Genomic DNA, 20,429 nt, shown 5'->3' with positions numbered 1-20,429 from the left:
ACTGTTTATTGTGTTGAAGAGAGAGTAATTTTTCCTTTCTTTAGATCAAGAAAAAATGCCATCAGGAAGAGTCAGGGAAATGAAACCAGTCAGGTGCCCCTTGTTTGTACCCTATGAGGGTTTGTTGTGTGGTCCAGGAGATAATAGTGTGGCAAATAGGCCACTGGAGGGCATCTGAGAGCAGGGAGAGGTGCTGTCCACTTCTGAAACAGTCCCCAGCTGAGAAAGGGGAGTCCAGGTTCAGATCTGGTTCTTAGGAGTAAAGGACAGTCTGAATTGTAATCCAGAAAGAAGGAGCCAAGTCGAGGCTATAGAAAAACCTCTAGGTATAGTAGGGGCAGCGTCAAGATACACTTGAGTCACAGGTTAAGGAAGTCCAGAACTAGAGTTGGGGATGAAGATACTACTAGAAAGCTTGAAAACAACCAGAGCCAGGGCCAATGTCCAGACCTGAGGTCAGCATGATCAATGTGTTCAGCTTATAGGGAACGGAGTTAGGGCAGTGCAATCAAGAAAAATAAGATCTAAAAAAGCAGTAGAAGTTCATTGACTTTCTGCATCTGAGATTTAAAGGACCCTTAACCTTAAGTTCAAAAGACCACAAACTTTTGTGGTTTTAGATTAAAATATTCATTTGGTTTCCATTTACCTTTCTAACATTCTCTCCTCTAGTTCCTTTCATGTCCCATATGTTCAAAGTTTAATTGAATCAATCACTATTTCTTAAGTATATCTTATTCTTTTCATTCTATGGTATGTCCTTCTGACATCTCATCTCCCCACTTGCTCAGTTTTGCCTCTTTTATTTCATATTGATCTTTAAAATCTAGCTTCAATGTCATTTCATTCAAACTATGAGCTGGAATAGAGCTCTTCAAGTTTTCTCATTTGTAAAAGCAGAAGTTGATAATAGATAATTTCCAAAGTCCAATCTCCAAGTTCATAACTAATTAATCTCTACCATCCCTTCTATTTGAAATCTGTGATCTTACCATTTTCTTTTTTTAATCTATGATTTTTTTTATTTTTTATTTTTAATAACTTTTTATTGCCAAAACCCATGCCAGGGTAATTTTTTACAACATTATCCCTTGCACTCACTTCTGTTCCGATTTTTCCCCTCCCTCCCTCCACCTCCTCCCCCAGATGGCAAATGGTCCTATACATGTTAAAGAGGTTACAGTATATCTTAGATACAATATATGTGTGCAGAACTGAACAATTCTCTTGTTGCTCAGGGAGAATTGGATTCAAAAGGTATAAATAACCCAGGGATCCTACCATTTTTGACATAATATGCCCAGGATGCTGTCCCAGAATGGGTCAGGCTACATCACCTCAGGATTTCCCTGAGAGATTAGGAATCTTTTATCCAATTCACAAGCTTGAGCCTCCATTGGCTGTATTTCCTTTATTTTTAGGGATGTTGCTAACATCACAATTTCATTCAATCATTTAATGTCAGTTAACTTTTACAAAGCTTATTTATTTCAAAGGTATAATGGCAAATATGTGCAGACATTTCCCTCTATTCCTCTAGGTCATACTTTCCCCTATACTGTTTTGGTCTGGCAGGTAGGCTTAAAAATTAACTCAGTTTCTAGATGGCATTGGTCTCAATAAGTTCTTGTCCAAAGGTAGTATCAGTGCCAAATGAATCTTTCTGCTGGTTTGGGATCCCCTGAGAGTCATGCCTGAAGATTGTTCCTAAGGTATTGATACTATATTGAAATCCTCTCCTAGGATTCTGGAACATCCAGATACCCCTGAACAGCTTTTGAACTCACAACATTGAGGAGACTCCTCTCATTTCACTTAGAATGGAAAACAAACATGAAGGCTATTAATCAAAGCCCATTTCTTGAGGCCATAGCATCAGAGAGGATGAAGGTCCAGAGAGACTCACATGATCTCTTTCTTATTAGGTATCTTGTGAGAAAGTCATTGAGTTCCCCTAGAAATGAATGAAACAGATAGCTAAAGCTGACTTAAGCATTTGTGATGGCACTTACAGTTCTGGCTATGTGACCTATTTAAAAACAAAAACAAAAACTCCTAACATCATGTTTAGTTATTTGAAACCAATTGCAAAATGTGCAGGTGCTTCACAGCCTCCTCCTTGGGATTATCCCTATCTCTCCTATATCTCCATGTTGAGAATTGTATCTATACTCTCCATGTGTTTGATTCCCATTAAAAATTTTCCCCTCTAGACTATTTTTTCCTATCCCAGAGTGTTATTTTTCACTTTGAATTCCTACAGTAATATATGTATTTCTTTATTTTTTATTTTAATAGCCTTTTATTTACAGGTTGTATGTATGGGTAACTTTACAGCATTGACAGACAATTGCCAAACCTCTTGTTCCGATTTTTCCCCTCCTTCCCCTCACCTCCTCCCCCAGATGGCAGGATGACCAGTAGGTGTTAAATATATTAAAATATAAATTAGATACACAATAAGTATATATGACCAAACCGTTATTTTGCTGTACAAAGAGAATCGGACTCTGAAATATTGTACAATTTAGCCTGTGAAGGGAATCAAAAATGCAGGTGGGCAAAAATATAGGGATTGGGAATTCAATGTAATGGTTCTTAGTCATCTCCCAGAGTTCTTTTGCTGGGTATAGCTGGTTTAGTTCATTACTGCTCCATTGGAACTGATTTGGTTCATCTCATTGCTGAGGATGGCCAGGTCTATCAGAATTGGTCATCATATAGTATTGTTGTTGAAGTATATAATGATCTCCTGGTCCTGCTCATTTCACTCAGCATCAGTTCATGTAAGTCTCTCCAGGTCTTTCTGAAATCATCCTGTTGGTCATTTCTTACAGAACAATAATATTCCATCACATTCATATACCACAATTTATTCAGCCATTCTCCAATTGATGGGCATCCACTTAGTTTCCAATTTCTGGCCACTACAAAGAGGGCTGCCACAAACATTCATGCACATACAGGTGCCTTTCCCTCCTTTATGATCTCTTTGGGATATAAGCCCAGTTGTAACTGCTGGATCAAAGGGTATACACAGTATAGTTTGATAACTTTTTGAGCATAGTTCCAAATTGCTCTCCAGAATGGTTGGATGTATTCACAATTCCACCAACAATGAATATACATATTTCTTATTGTAGTATCACATTTTTATTTGTAAGCTTCCTAAGACCTGGAAATATATCTTATTCATATATCTAGTCTCCAAAACATGTAGTATCCTACCTTTTTTTGGATCTGGACTCTCTGATCTTGGTTTCTTCAGCTGTAAAATTGGGATTGGACATGATCTCTAAGATTTCTCCTGGTCCTAATCCTTTAATGATAAATTGACTATGATTCTGATATCACAAATTTGGATGACTTGAAGAATGTTGGTGGCTTTGTCAGTAATAAGAATTTTCAGAAGGTGGGTGAGCTTTGGGAAAAAGACAAGTTCTGTTTTGGACATGTTAAATCTGAAATTCTTATGGTATCTACAGGGTAGGGACTTTCTTCTACCAAAGGAGTTCACCATTTCATTTCTAATTTTTATTTTTAGGGAGTTGCCAAGGTCACACAGCTCTTATGTGGCAGAGTCAGGGCTTGATACTAGACCTTGCTGATTCTAAGATCTGCTTTCTAGGCACTATTTCAGGCTACCTTTCTTAGTTATGGTTCAGTCATTTACTAAACCTATGTAATAAGGGCCTAGAGATGAGAAGAGAAAGAAATGAAACATTTTCTGCCTACAAAGAGTTTACATTTCAGTGGAGTAAGCAATATGTACTTATGTAGTTTTATATAAAAGAAATAATACAGGGTGGTGGGGAAATAGGGCATTAGAATTTGGGTTTAGCAATAAAAGTGGTGACTGAGCTGAACCTGAAAGGTCACTTGGACTTCTAAGCAGTAGTGTTAAGAGGTATATATTGAAGGTACAGGGACACCTAAGTACAATTTCCTAGAGGTAGGTAATGGAAGTCCTGGTATGACAAACAGTAGCAAAGTTAGGCCAGGGAGCAGGCAGTGGGAAGGGAGGTTAAGGCCAGGTTCTATAGGGTTTGACAGGCCAAATAAAGAAGTTTCTCTTGGATCTTAGACATAGGGAACTACTGGAGTTTATTGGAGAGGGAAATGAATGACCTGGTCAGCTCTATGTGGAGGAAGGATTGAAGTGGGGAGTCACAAAGGCCAGTTAGAAGATATAATAATCATCGAGAGATGATTAGGGCTTGAACTAGGGTGGTGGCTGCATGATTGGAGAAATAAGTAAACCCATGGGGACTGATGAGGTAATCAGGAGAGAAAGAGAGAGGGAGAGAGAGACAGAGACAACAGAGAGATGAGAAAGAGAGGGATGGAGGAAAGAAGGGAGGAAGAGAGAGAAAGAGAGAGGGAGGGAGGGGAGAGAGAGGGAGGGAGGGAGACAAGAGACAGAGAGGGGGAGGGGAGAAGAGAGAGGGAAAGAAGGAGACAAGAGGGGGGAGAGATAGAGAGAGGGGAAAGAAAGAGGGAGCAAGAGGGAGAGAGACAGAGAGAGAGAACACCCCCAGGATAGAGCCTTAGGTAGGCATAATATGAATGATGAACTAGTAAAGGAAAATGAGGATATCAGATAAGGTAGGAGGAGACCCAAGGGACAGCAGCATCACAAAATCCCAGACAGTGGAGAGCCCCCAGGAGGCAGAAGAGTAGTTAGCTATCCAAAATGCTCAGAGGTCTACAAGATCAGGCATTGAGAAAAGGACGTCAGATTTGGTAATTAAGTTCATAAATGTTGTCAGATTGTGAAGAGGGAAGTGGTTGATAGGCTAAATGAAAATTTAATTTGTAATTAGAAGATTTGGGTTTGAATTACCGCTCTGCTTTAAATGATGTTGGGCAAATAATTGAACTTTTTGAAGCCTCAAGTTCCTTCTTTGGAAAATGAGATTGTTCTGTAGATGATTTCTGAAGTTTCTACCAACCCTAAATCCTATATTAAACATGTTTTAATAGTTGGTAAGACAGGGAGAATTGGAGATTGCTTTGGTTAGGAAAAGTAGGGAGGTTGTGTTAGATACTGCCTGTGGTGATTATTTGTTATCTATCATTAACCCTGCAGCTCTGTGTTTCTAATCCAAGGATTCTTAACTTGGGGTCCATGAACTTGTTTTAAAAAGTACTTTGATAACTTTTTTCAGTGTAATCCTCTTCATTTTGATAAATTCATTAGAATATTATTCTGAGAATAAGGATCTGTAGGCCTCATTAGATTGTCAAAAAGGTAAAAAACAAAGGTTTTAAGTACTCTTTTGCTAATAACCCCATCTGTACTGAATATTTACTGGGAGCTTATTATTTTGATTAATATTGTGTTTATAATTTTGAAATTTATCCAACACAAAATTTGGGATTGCTTGGTATTTTTGAGCTAAGCAAGATTTTCTTTGTATAATACTTGGTCATACAATAGTAATGTTGTGTTGGGGATGATTCTAAAAGAAAAACTTTAAGATTCTTTATGGAAATTAAAATAGATTTTTCATTTTTTAATATTCTAGGTTTCTTGCACTGACACCCTGGAGAGTGTATCACCTGATTTCAGTCATGATACTTGGACGTGTAATTTTGCAAATAATAAAAGATATGGTATTATCTAGAATGAAAGGTAAGGAAACTCATCAATTTAGTTAATCTCTTAATTCTCCAGAACTTTTTCTCCAAGATTTAACCTTCCTATGTCTGTTATGAAATTAGTAGAATATACCTATTATCTATCCTATTGTGGTTTCACTGATGGCTGATGGCTCTTTTAAAAACACTATTGATCCTGGCAAAAAGATGTTAACTGTGCTTAATATTTGCTACTTTTGTAGTTCAGGGGGTCAGTTGGTTTTTATTACCTTTTACCTTTCCTAAACGAACTACTAATGAGTATAAATTAAATACATATTTTACCCATATGAAAAAAACTGCCCATTTATTAATGCATCATTCTCTTTGATAGTGAGCCAGCAAAATGTGTCCAAATATGGAGTAACATTTAAATCACAGTTTCAAAAGAGTTAAGCCTTTAATGGAAGAAATTGTCATTTATTGAATTTCAAAAGAATGAGTGTAAGAACAATCTAGTTCATGAAAATGTATCAATAGTAAATTTCAAAAGTGAAATTGTTGAAAATTGATTTAATAAATTGAAACAGACACTGCTTAACTAATTTAAAAATATATTTTAGCTTAATATTTTAAAATTCTGATTCAAACTTTCTCTGTACTTTGTACCAATTTGTAAATGAATCAACCAGGTTTGATACATGGATACAAAAGGCTGTCTATGCTGGGAAGACAACTTCCTGTATTCTTTGTTGCTTATTGAATATCTTTGGTGAATAATTAGGAAAGAATTTAGTATGCGGCATTTTATTTCACTGTAGTAAGATTGGAAAATTATTGGGGTAAGGTGGCCAACCTAAATTTAAATAAATAAAATTGATTCAGACAGATCTCTGGTATGGTTGAAAGAGCATTGTGTTTGGGATCTGAAGCCCTAGATTTGTATCCCTACCATTTTACCACCTGTTTGATCTTAGACAAGAGTTTTAATCTCTCTGAATTGAGGGAATTAGATAAATCTTTAAGGTCCTTCCCATCTTTATTGTCCTTTCCAAAATTGTTTGATCTATGATTGTTGCATGCATCCATGCTTCATCTTTGACATGACACTAAAGGATGTTTTATGGAAGTGCATTGCTATTCTGTTGATGCATTGGCATAGAGGCAACATGGTGTACAGTAAAAGGGACATTGGCCTTGAATTTGAATTTGAATTTTTCTCATTTTCTAGGTATGTGACTTTGAACCAATGACTCTTTGGACCTTCAGTTTCTTCTTAATCTATATTATGAAGAATTTGGATGTCTAAGATCCCCTCCAATTCTAAATCCTACACTCTTAGTCAATTAATTAGTCAATTAAGCATCTTTCTGCATCTGTAAAATGAGCATAATACTTATACTATTTACCTCATAGAGTTGTTTGAAGAATAATTTTAAATAAGAATTTACTCATAACCAGTTCTCTGAAAAGACTTTGCATTAATACTATTTTATTCATCATTTTCTTAAGCTGCAAAAATCAACAAAACAATAACTCAAGCCCTAATTTGTAGCTTATGCCAATTTTCTGAGGTGAAAATTGCTCACCCTGAAAATTTAAGAAGCAACACTGAAAGGCCTATATTAGCTGGCTCTAGCAATCTCCCTGGCTGCAAATCATTTTGTAACCATAAAGTGCCATATAAACATCTGCATTTATAAGGCTGCTGCAGCTGATGTCAGCTTCAAAGATTAGGCATCTGTCACCCATTAATTTATCCAGATCTCTTTTGGATCTATATGTTCAGTTTTTACTCCCCATTCCCTTGGGGAATGTAAATGGAGTTATGAATTAGCATTAAAGAAGTTCAGATTGAGTTAATGTTTTAATTTTCTTTAAAAAAAAGTCACATTTCTAAATTTTATCTACTGTTATATATGTGTACATATGGCTATATTCCATATTTTCTGCTGAGAGCAAATAATTGGGTTTTTTTTTTTTCAAATTAAGCACATTCTTTATGTTCTCACAATACAAATTTTAAATGTGATAGTAATGTGAACAGTTCCAAGTTGTGATAGAGAAGGGACCAAAGAAGAATAAAATTATATGTTATTTATATTGAAAGGTCTTTCTTCTGATTTATGTTTATAGGCCAGCATATGACATTAGTGAATATGTTTGAAGATTAATTTTAAATAGGAATTTACTCATAACTATATGTATGAAGTAGGCCTTCTTTGTTTTTACTTTGTTGTTTTTAAGCTCTAGAGGCTATCTTTAAGAGTTGGTATTCTTGTATTTGATAAACACCTATACATTTTTAGTCATATCTTCACAATACAGTAAAATTGGCTCAAATTTTATTCAGAATTCCTTTTCTGTTTCCATTTTAAGACATATGTCCTAATTTTAAAAATTTACCCTGATTTGATAACCCCTCCATCCCTTTGATCCTGTTAGCTGATGTTCACCTGACTTAGGTTTGTCTTGAGGTGCAAGGATCCTAATAGCATATAGTGTTCCAAGTGCAAATGCACAGTGGTTTTATTCAATGGTAGAATGAAGTTTTCTTTTTACTTTTGGTATCTTTCTTGATTGCTGCTGTCCACAGATATACAACATTTTATTGGCCTATTGAATTTGGTTTCTTTAGGGAATAGTCTCCTAACCAATTGCCAGTTCCTTTCCTGAGTTAATAACTAATTTTTTAACTTTAGTTTGTCTGTTTCTGACTTTTCTACATACTCACAGATTTTCTTGTCATAGGTAGATTTGAAGATTTTAGCAAAATAACCTGCTAAGAGCCTCTTCCTTTAGGATTAATAGTGTAGATCTCTTAAATTCTGAAGCAAGAAAAATGAATCCAGAATCTGTTTTATTAGGGTATGTGCAAATTAAAAGGCCTTCGGTGTTACTAGGAATCGGTACTGCACAGATCGATGCTTCTTAAGGAGAGGGAAAGAAATCTTATTAATTCTTGGAATAGTGGTGGTAAATATCCTTGCTGTCTAAATGTCTGACAGAGACTATCTATCTAGCCAACTTAGCCTTCGAGTCTTACTGCTGTAATGAATTTGGTTTTCAGTAGGAACTAAATAAACAAACATCTAAGTCAGATGAAAATGCAATAGCATGCCTTTGCATGTAAGAAACAATTTTTAATCAGTTATCTTGGCTCATAATCAATAATCAGAAAATTGATATTTTAAAGCATGAAGAATATATCTTTATTCCTCTTTGACCCTTCTGCCACATTTTGTAATTATTCATATTAGTTTTACCCCAGAAAATTTAATTGTAAGAATATTAGAAATTAAATTTTTCTAAAATAATTTTGAACTTTCACTATGAAATAGAAAGCAAATGAAAGATAGTCTGTCTTATATAATTGGTACTGTGTCACAAGTTTATAATAGAAAACTTTTTATTATCTTTTAAACTGGTGTTGGAGTAGATATGGGGCTTCTCTACATGAAGCACTCCTGGTGTGGAAAATGCTTCCATGGTTGCACACAGGCAACTCATTTATAATTTATAATCCTAGAGAATTTACTAGAACACTTGACAGGGAAAGGAACTTGGTAACAAAGCTTGTATTGTCAGTGCTTCATTATAGGACTTCCTGACTCCTTAAGGTAGCTTTTTATCCACAATGCTACCCAGCTTTTTAGACAAATTGAGTAGTTTTCATATATTTTCGAGTTCTAAACTTGCCTGAGAAGTAAATTTTCAATTTTTGGAATTTTTAGTTGGTAGTTGTTGTTTTTAAGTTTAAATTTTATAAGTTGTTTGGAAGATTACTTAATTGCAAGTTGTTTGGAAATTACTTAAAAGAGAAAGTGGTTAAAGAAAAATACTTGACATAAGTTTTTTGTTGTACTTTTTATTTCAGGTGCACAGTTGTGGAGGAGCCTCAGTGAAAGGTAGGGAATTTCCTTTTTAATCTTTCTAATATGATAGTTAATCTTCAGGTGTGGATTCTAGGGAAGGACACGGACATCTCTACTGCATCTCTTCTCTCTACACAGTTCAGGGTCTCAGTGACAGGGACTTAGTTTCTATGGCAGTGTCCAAAAGTACATGTCTCAACAACACAGTTGATTTAGGAACAAAATGATTATGAAGACTGTTCTAAAAAGAAGGTTTCATTTTGAAGCACTTCAGTCATGGTATTAAGCCATGATATTTTTCCTGGAAAAATAATCTGTACTGATTAGTTATGTTGGTTAACTTAGCTAGTTTGATTAGAACCGCTTTCTTTTTTTTTTTTTCCTAAGTTAAGAATATTTAATAGTATATATTCAAATTCAGCCATTATACCAATCAAACAACATCATTTTGAAATAGATTGACAAGGGCTTGTGAAGTCATCAGTATTCAGTACTTTTCATTAAATATTTGTTACAGTTCCTTTTTTTTTTTTTTTAATAGCCTTTTATTTACAGGATATATACATGGGTAACTTTACAGCATTAACAATTGCCAAACCTCTTGTTCCAATTTTTCACCTCTTACCCCCCCCCCCCTTCCCCTAAATGGCAGGATGACCAGTAGATGTTAAATATATTAAAATATAACTTAGATACACAATAAGTATACATGACCAAAACATTATTTTGCTGTACAAAAAGAATCAGACTCTGAATTATTGTACAATTAGCTTGTGAAGGAAATCAAAGATGCAGGTGTGCATAAATATAGGGACTGGGAATTCAATGTAATGGTTTTTAGTCATCTCCCAGAGTTCTTTTTCTGGGCATAGCTAGTTCAGTTCATTACTGCTCCATTAGAAATGATTTGGTTGATCTCGTTGCTGAGGATGGCCTGATCCATCAGAACTGGTCATCATCTAGTATTGTTGTAGAACCGCTTTCTTATGAGACCAAATAAGGCAAAATGGCTTAAAACATAATGTCCTAGCAATATTTTAATTTATTCTTACTTAAATAAATAACAGATAATTGTTTATTCATTAAAGAAAGAATGGAGTAAAATTATTCAGGGAAAGAATTATTTCCTGTTTTTCTCCTGTGAATGTATTTGAGTAAGGGAAACTAGGAAAATGTAGAAATGAGTGGTAGTCAATTAATATGGTATTAATATTCTGACCCATGTTTAGATTAATTTTGAAAGCTCTGTTTTAGACCTATAATTATTTGTACAAATCTAAATTAATTTTACCCAGTAGAATGTAAGCTACTTGAGGGCAGCAGTCATTTCATTTTTGTTGTGGTCTCTTCACAACTTCACAAAATGACTTCTGTATCCTAGGGACTTAATAAATATTTACATTAAATTGAACATTACTTAGATGCACAAAATTGGATGTGTAAGTGGGTGTTCATACACCCACCTACATATACTCAAATATATTTACATAGATACAAATACATATACATATATATTTATTACTTTGCTTAAGGTAAAGTGGATATTATGAAATTAACATGACATAATTTAGATGAAAACTTTTAAAATTTCATAGCAGTATATGTTTTCCAAATCCACAGGGGTTCACCAGATCTCATTAGTGGGTTTTTAAAAATTAAATTGTGTTTTTGCATCTAGTATTAGAATATTCATTTGAAAAAAGAGAAATTTTTTTCTTTTCAACCTCTATTTATTTTTTTCACTCATTACTAATTTATAACTACAATGAACAAACCACGAAAAATAATCTGGGAGAAAAAGTGTAAGGGCATAGCCTATCCTATATGGATGTTTTGCTTGCTAAAAAGTTAAGAAAAAGTGACTTTATATAAGGAAAACTATTAATAGCGACTTGAGAAACAGTCTTTCAGATAATTTTTTAAAGTAAATTTTAATGGTATTTTCTTTTTACATTTACATACATTCCTCATGTATCCCTCTTCTTTCTACTTTCCCAGAGAGTCATTGCTCTCATTTGAAATGTTAAGAAACATTCGTCAGAAGAATAGATAGAAAGTTATCCCTCAGTAACCCAAGTGCCCTTATATGAAAGGGCAGTACCTTATAGTTGCTCCCAAACTATTCCTCATGTTTTGCTAGTTATAGCTGCTGATAACTAGGTATATTGAGAAAAATCTGTTCTGAATGACTTTCAGTAGTGAAGAATGTAAGGGGATGACAATATTTGATGAGGGATCACTAAAACAGATGGGTACTTCTCCTCAATAAGTGAGAATGCCTTATCATTTTTTATTTTAATACTTTCCTAGAAAGACATTTAGAGCATTTCTTTTTCTTGCTTAAAGCACCCTTTGACTCTCAGTACGCTTTTAAGAAATTTTATAATTACCTTCAAGAATGTGATTTGGGATTGCTTTTTAGAGTTTGGGGAGGCAGAGCCAAAATGGCAGAATAAAGGTAGGATTGTTTTTTAGAGAAGACAGGCATATTTTTCACAGCAATATCATTAATACTACAAAATCCCACCTCTCCTGGAAAATAATTTTCTATTGTATTGTTTCATTTGTCATTATGTTTTTACAAATATTCAAAGGGTTTACTACAAGTTAAGGAAAAGAAGGGACTTTATAACATGAACTGTTTATTTTCCAATTGGGGAGGGGATGTTAAAAGCATTCTTTTAGAATCCTCATGTCACAAGGGGTCATAGAGATAACTGAGACAGAAAACTTAACAGTTTTGTTATTTTTTGAAGATGCTGTCAGAAAAAAAAAGAAAAGCAAAAGAAGTTAGATAAAAGGGAAAATGGTAGGAAAAATAGGGGAATTTGTTAAAGACACATACTTGGATTCTATAAGCAAAACCATATACAAACTTGATAGAAAAATAGAGGAATAGCATCACTTGAATTGGTTGAAAAGAAACAACACACACATTTACCAAAGAGTTTAGTATAGAAATATATTCAACTCAACAGGGATATTAGATTGGACAGAAAGAAAAGAAAGAGAAATAAAAGGAGAGGATATTTCAGGGAGCGATTAGTCATAAATAAAATACATCTTGTAAAAGGGATACAGAAAAAAATGTCAGGAAAAAAATAAGGGGTAGTAATTTGAAAGGAAGAGATATAGGGTACAGAATGAGACATATATGGAATTTGAAATAAGAGAATTTTTAAAATTTTGTATATTTGTTAAAATAAATTTCTTTTTATTTTATCTTTTCCTCCCTTCCAAAATTTTGTAAGGAGAGGAAGAGGAAATATATTTTTGTTCATTTAAAAAAATAAAGAGGGAGGTGAATGATGCAGATGTGAAATGTTGCATGCATCTTCAAATGAGGTCACTATCATGAGTTTTGCTTAATTGTTTTATGTTTTATTTTGTTACAGTGACCTACAAAATGAGTAATATGTAAATATTTGTAATGTAAAAAACAAAATAAAACAAAATGCATGAGTAAAACTTAACTCAAATTAATGGCATTTGATCAGATGTCTCTCTCTCTCTCTCTCTCTCTCTCTCTATATATATATATATATACTCTTAATTTATTAGAATTTTATTGCCATGCTCCCATGTTTAGTTCCATTTTGTAACATGTTAGAAACAATATAAAACAAAATACATTATTACAGTTGTACTCCAGTAGAAATTTAGATAAGAGATGCACATAGAAATATTGCCCTTTAGAGTTAAGAATGATTTTTATTATCACTTGCTTTTTAATTTGAAAATTGAGTCAAATTCTTATTTTTGGTGTGAAAGGCAATTTCATTTTACTAGTAAATATTTACTAGGAGTTATGTTAGAATGAGAAGTACAATTGAAAAAATGTGAAAACATAATATGTTTCAGCACAAAAGACATGGATTTCTGACTTAATAATGGCAATAATATAACTATTAGACATGAAAATGGGTTTACCTTGAGATTTAGAATGTATTTTAATTTGTTATGTATAAACTTATATTTAAAGTGATTTGTATTGAATAAATTATCAAGAAGTATTTAAAAATATGTTTGTACCCAGTCTCTTTAGTTATAATGAAGTGTTTGGCAAAACTCAAGGCATAAACATGTCTTTTACTAAGCACTGATGATATGCTAAGTATTATGGTGGGCTCTGGAGTATAAAGATGAAAAATGAAAAAAATTAAGAAATTTATTTTGTGAGAGATATAAGATGTACATGTACACACACATCTCTCTTTGTCTTTTTCTCCCTCCCTTCCTCTCTCTCTGCCTCCCCCCTTTTTTCTCTCCTTCCCCCCTTCTCTCTCTCCCTCCCCTCTTTTCTTCTCCCTCCCCCCTTCTTTTTCTCCTCCCCCCTCTCTCTTCCTCCCCCCTTCTCTTTCTCCCTCTCCCCCCTTTTTTCTCTCTCCCTCTTCCCCCTTTCTCTCTCCCTTTCTCTCTCTCTGTCACACACAAACACATACGTACGCAGGCATGCGCGCGCACACACACACACACACACACACAAATAAACCTGACTGAAGGTAAGAATAATAACTTGCATTCATACTATGCAGTAAGATTTGCAAAGCAATTTTTTCATAATGTCAGAATTTTTAGAATTTCAATTAATAAGTAAGTTGAAATAAAGATATAGAAATATAATACCTTCTTATTTGCTATTAGTTTGAAACAAACAAAATAGCATCCATTCTTCTTGGTTTGTCTGCAAATGCAGAGTATGTTGAACATTAGATTTTATTAAGTTAACATTTACCTTTGTCCTAGAAAATCCTGCATGTATAGTAGCAGATTTTCACTTGGTGTGATAATTTTGTACCAAGAAATTTATCAAAATTGTAAATGCATTTATGTGGTATCTGATCTTTCCAAAAACATTGTGTACCTGTCAAGAAATCATATAGTATAACTGCAGGTTATTCAGAATCTGATGAACAAGAACTATATTTTGGCGTAGCAATAATTCTTGCATTAAGAAAATCTCAATAATTGTATCACCAGTATTTGTAAGATACTTATTTTTAAAATTTTTTGCAACTTTTTACACCAGTTGTAAAAAGTAAAACTTACATTGTTGTTTTACCAAGAAATAAATTTAGTGTTAATATTTTGCTTGTTTACTAGTATGCAAAGAATATTTTGGCATTAATAAATCCTAGTGAATTAATAAAATAAATAACTTGTATTGAGGGGAAAAGCAGGATTTTTCTGCTTTTAGAGCTATTACTGATAGGTTGAAGTGATTCTGTACTTATTTAAAAAAAGTACTATTTTAGGTAGACTAAAGATATAGCTTTAAATACCAAATTTTAACTTTGATCTTTGGTTTGTTGAGAGTTGGAAATCAATATTAACTATATGATGCTGCCACAATGTAGTACCATGTCACTTCAGAAGCACTAGTAGTTTTAGTAGTGTTCATTGTCTAACTGCACATTTATTTAGAGAGTATCTTGATGTATTTCAGATATTAAAATTCAGTTTTTAGGTTTTTTTCCTTGATTACAATGTTCTTGACTTCTCTCCTAGAAATAATGGTGCAGTTAAGTAATATATTGCATCAAGAGGTAGATCTGGATATTAAGAGTGACAAGGCAAACAAATTATAGTTAATTTTAGAATTTTTGCAAAGCACTTTTACAATTGTTATCTAATTGATTCTCATAACATTGTGAAGTGTAGGTATTATTATAATAGTAGATTTACAGATTAGGAGACTGAAAACTGTCCAGGATCACATATCTAGTGAGTATATGGAAGAGGATTTGAAGTGAATTCTTTTCTAATTCTAAATCTAGTGCTCTATCTACCATGTCACCTAGGGGCAAAGGAAAGGATCCAGATTTAAGTGTCCTAGAAAAATTTGAGATGGGAGAAAAAAAACTTTCTGTTGGGGATATAGGGAGGAGCTGCACTTGAAGGCAAAGAATTTCAGCAGGTAGAGAATTTCAGCGGCAGAATACAAGGGAGAGAATGTGTTTTAGGCATGGGGTTGGGTGTAGGCAGGGCTAAGCAGGCGACTGACTGTGAGAATCCATGGAAACTCAGAGAGTTGATAAACACTTATTAAGTGCCTGTGTTTATGTGCCAGCCATGGTGCTAAGTGCTAGGGATACAAAATATCGTATAATAAGTACCTGTTCTCAGACATTTCCCTGTCTAATGGGGAGAGAACACATAAAAGAGCTGAAAAATGGGAGATTTGGATGATATCATGAAGTCATGCTGCTAAAGTGGAAATGATCTGAGGTGGTCGGTTTCCAAGTTGATTTCTCTTGTGGAATGTTGAGTTTTTGGAGAGGATGAAAGAAAGTTGACCAAATGGGAACTGATAAGAATTCTCTTGGTGATCCACTTAAACTGTGAAAGATATGGGAGGAAGCTGCCCAGCATCCATCCTCTCCTCTCTCCAATTAGGGGGAGAGGGTGACTGGAGCAGGAGAACTTTAGGCAGTTTGTGTTTCTGAGTTGATTTCATCTTACAGAATGATCAACTTCAGCAGATGATGAAGTCAGGAAAGTAACTGTGTAGCCATTAGAGTTGAAAGACAGGGTGAGATAGGGTATAAATATTCCATTTGTCTGGAACATGTGTCATGTAAAAGGGATTTGTCTAATCAGGTTGGAAGTTAGCTTGAGAGCCTGTTTCTTTAAGGGCCATGAATGCTGGGCTAAGGTGTTTATATTTTATCTTACTGGTGAGAAGGAGCCTCTGAAAGTTCTTGATAGGGAAGTAATATGTTCAAATCTTCACTTTAGAGAGATCATTTTGCCAGCTATGTGGAGAATGGATTGGAGAGGAGAAAAATTGAAGAGAGCTGAAAGATTATTTAGGAGGCTGTTCCAGCAGTATCAGCAAGAGGTGATGAGAGCCTGAAATGGGATGAGAATGGTGTGAATATAGATAAAGTGACATTCAAAAGAGAATATAGAAGAAGCTGACAGAATTGGCAACTGATGAGATATTGGGGAGCAGGGATGGATATGGAAGAGTCCAAGATGGTTCTGAGGTTTTGAACATGGCTTACTGAAAGAAGAGTGATGTATTATTAGTAGACATAAGAAACTTGGGTAGTGGGAAAAGATAAATTCAGTTTTGAATGTGTTGAATTTGAGGGCCAGTGGGGCATCTAGTTGGGAAACACAGGACTCTAGAATTTTGGGGACCAGATTTGGATTAGAGACATATATTTGGGAGCCATTTGTATGGAGGCTTTATCTGAAAGCATGAGAATAAGTCAGATCACAATAAGAGAGAATAGGGAGGGAGGGCGGGAAGGGGGAAGAGAGAGAGAGAGAGAATATAAGGCTGAAGACAAAGCCTTGAAGGGACACCCATCTTTATGGGGGTGGCAAGAAGGCAGCTGAACCTTTAAAGGAGGCAGAAGAATAGTAATAGATAGGAGAGAAAAAAAAACAGGAGAGGGAACCTAGAAAACCAAACAGTTAACAGCTACCATAAATTCATGGAGAGAAGTCTGAATAAAGAATGTTAGATTTAGTGATTAAGATATTAATAATTTGGAAGAGGGTGGTTTCATGTAGAGTACTGGGAATGGAAACCAGATTACAGAGGTTTGAGAAATGAGTATGTGGCAAGAGAGTAGAAACAATAAATGCAATATATTATGACAAATTAGAGGATGGTAATTGTGTTAAGTTCAACCATGTCAGAAATCCTTTGATTCTGAGGATATAGTCTATATCTCTCTCTGTATGTGTGTACGTGTGTTATATATACGTGTGTGTGTGTGTGTGTGTGTATGGATCAGCCTAAACTTAAGTGTAGATAGGTTCATTACCTATAGGTTAGCTACTAGATAATATAATTTTTTATGTAAATGTGGTTATTTATTATTATAGCTAACATTTTTCTTTACAAGAAAAAATATTAGAAAGTCATGCATTTAATTAGTACCTTAAATGAAAATGCAATGTTTAGCAGCTTTTTAAAATTTTTAATTAAAATTTTAATTAAAAGCTTTTTATTTTGAAAATATATGCATGGATAATTTTCAACATTTACTCTTGCAAAATATTGTATTCCAAATTTTTTTCCTTCTTTTCCCTACCCTCTCCCCAGATGGCAAATAATCCAATATATGTTAAATATGTCCAATTCTTTTGTACATAAGTAATGCAAATTTTACTCTGGCATGTTATTTTTAAAAAAGCTTAAAAAGATGTCATAGGATCAAGGAAAAAAAGATATACATCATACATATCACATATATATGTAAATATATATCTTTATATATGTCTAATATACATGAAAATTTGTAGTTTACACATTGGCATTTGTGTATGTACCTGTGTTTACAAATATATGTATAAACACTTGCATGTACATGTATATCTATATACACACATATTCTTCAAAGACATGTTTATAGTTATCAAGTTAGCTTAGAAAGACTGAAGGTGGAAAAAAATAGAGAATGATTGATGCATCCAGGGCCTAGAGGACACAAATAGAGCAGTTTAGTTATCCTTGGCAAAGAGGACTTTTATTCTTTGGGACAGTAAAGAAGAATGAGAGAGAGCATGAGTGGGGACACAGAGGCTAGTGAAGGAGACTGTAACAAATAGACTGATATTTGGTAAAGTATGAAGTAAAGTCATCTTCTGAAACAAAAAGTGCATCTAGGGAAATAGATGTGAAAATGAAATTAAGTATTAAGACAATTTGAAAGACTTTTTTTTTGTGAGCATGAAAGCAATCCACCAAAAATCTTTTTATCAAAACGAATTGCTTTATAGTAGTGAAGACTCAGTTGGTTTTATATAGTATAAATTTGTGGTGGATCCAGTAAACATGGTTTTGTTAAATGCTCCAGAATTACTCAGTGGCTAAGAAATAGGGGTATGGTAAAAAGAAATGAAATGATTAAAGTAACCCAGAGTTAGAGAGTTGTAAGATGCGAATAGCAAAAAATAAAGGGCATTCAAGAGTCAGTTACAATACTTTATGCCAGGTTTCATGCTAAGTGGAGTAAATAAAAAGAAAGGTAAAAAGAGTCCAGGAAGTGTCATATTCTAATGGGGGAGAAAATGTTTCAATAACTAGATTGAAATGGCAACTATTAGGAATTGGCATTGTGAAGGAAAAGAGAGATAAAGGCAGACTAGGGGTAAAATATGAGAAAAACAAGACATATGGGCTATGATAGAGGTTGCAGTAAAGTAAAATTTTGATAAAGGTCTTGTTTCAGGACGATTTTAATCAGTGTAAGAGGTGCAAGGACAAGATTGAACTTTTCCTCTCGTTAGAGATTTGATCTTAAAGGCAGAGCAGTTTCCAATATCTGAAGGTCAAGGACAACTTTTGTGGATAGCGTCTATCTTAAATTCTTCATGATATTTGCTTCTAACTACCTTCTTCATCCTTGCTGAGTCCTGGGACATGAACTAGGAGGACAGGGTAAGAGAAGGCTCATGGCTGGAGAGCTTGTTGTGAAGAGGAAGGAGTGATTCTGATACTGCTATTATTGAGGAAGGTGGGAGAATGGCCTTATGGAATAATAAATGAGCAATGAAAATGTATATCTTGGTACAGTGATTTGATGAGATGCTTAGGACTGTCAAAAAAGGAGAATTTGTGGAATGATGTTGGCTGAGCAAGGAGCTGAGAAGATTGGCAATGGAAGCAAGTGTCCTGCTGAATCTTTCTTCTATGGGGATTAAAAATTATTCCACCTACAATAAGGGAGCCTGAGGCAGAGCTGAGCTGGGGCCCTTTATTAAAGTATTCGTGGCTCCCTTTAATGGAGTGGATCTGAGATGCCACCTCCTTTTAGAGCTATACTTTTTATAGGGTTAATGTTATGCTAAGTATAGAATAGTGATTTCACTCGTTAACATATACTCCATCCATAGAATAAAATATGAATACCAGCGGGGTCACAAGTTGGGTAAAGCTATCACAGTCAGTGACCTAAGTGGTCATAAGATGGTCACCTGTTCCTGTTGGACAAGGGATTAGTCCAGGGGTACAAAAATATTTTGGGAGATTTTCCATGTAGTTGTGATCTCTGTTACACCGGACTTGGTCACAATGAAGAGGTAGAATAAGAGTGGAAAATCTTTAGTTAGCTTCCCTATAGTTAAGCAAGTGAACTTAGAATCTGTAGTTTACAGTTTTGGGGCCTTATACACAAAACCTTGATGTGATACTATCAAATTGATTAATACTGATTGGAATAGAATAAGGATCCAAATGATTTCTTTTATTTCCTTAATTCTTTCCCTTTCCTTCTTTTCTTAGTATTTGAAGTATCCAAAAAGATACTTGAGATGCTTCTTTTTTGTTACTATTATTGTTTTTTTTTAATGTTTATTTTCTCCTATTTATATGTCAAGAAAAAATTTAGCATTCATTTTTTTTACAATATTTTTAATTCCAATTTTGTGTGCTTTCTCCCTTTCTCCCTTCTTCTGAAGATGGTTGGCATTTTGATATCGTTAATTCATGTGTTAAAATGTAAAGCACATTTCCATATTAGTCACAGTTGTGAAAGAAGAAACAGAGCAAAAGGAAAAAAAAACCCTTAAGCAAGATTAAATTGAGAAAAGTTTTATTTCATTCTTTATTCCAAGTCCATCAATTCTTTATCTGGTTTTGGATAGCATTTTCCTTTATGAATCCTTTATACTTGCCTTGGATCATTGTGTTGCTGAATAGAGTAGTCAGTCATAGTTGATTATCATACAAGGTTGCTGATACAATGCTGATACAATGTTTTCTGGGTTCTGTTCTGTTCATTTCACTGTGTATCAGTTTGTACAAATCTTTCCAGGTTTTTCTGAAATTTGCTTGTTCATCATTTCTTATTGCATATTAGTATTTCATTATATTCACATACCACTGCTTGTTTAGCCATTTTCCAGTTGATGTATCTCCTCAATTTCCAATATTTTGCTATCACAAAAAGGGCTGTTATATAAATTTTTGCACCCGAAGGTCTTTTTTCCTTTTTTTTTTTTTTTTTTTTTTTT

At 34.2% G+C, this 20,429-nt stretch overlaps 1 protein-coding gene across 3 annotated transcripts in view; it reads left to right on the top strand.

Annotated features, from left to right (window-relative positions):
• Nucleotides 1–20,429, top strand: part of RETREG1 (reticulophagy regulator 1) — a 173,436-nt gene that overhangs the window by 36,154 nt on the left and 116,853 nt on the right. For all 3 annotated transcript variants that reach the window (XM_031946140.1, XM_031946142.1, XM_031946141.1), the window contains exons 2-3: nucleotides 5,529–5,635; nucleotides 9,458–9,488. In XM_031946140.1, coding sequence (XP_031802000.1) covers nucleotides 5,529–5,635; nucleotides 9,458–9,488 — 138 coding nt within the window. The remainder of the gene's footprint in view (nucleotides 1–5,528; nucleotides 5,636–9,457; nucleotides 9,489–20,429) is intronic.

This window comes from Sarcophilus harrisii, chromosome 1 (assembly GCF_902635505.1).
Source record: "Sarcophilus harrisii chromosome 1, mSarHar1.11, whole genome shotgun sequence".
Taxonomy (NCBI): domain Eukaryota; kingdom Metazoa; phylum Chordata; class Mammalia; order Dasyuromorphia; family Dasyuridae; genus Sarcophilus; species Sarcophilus harrisii.
This window is presented reverse-complemented; position numbering and strand designations above follow the sequence as displayed.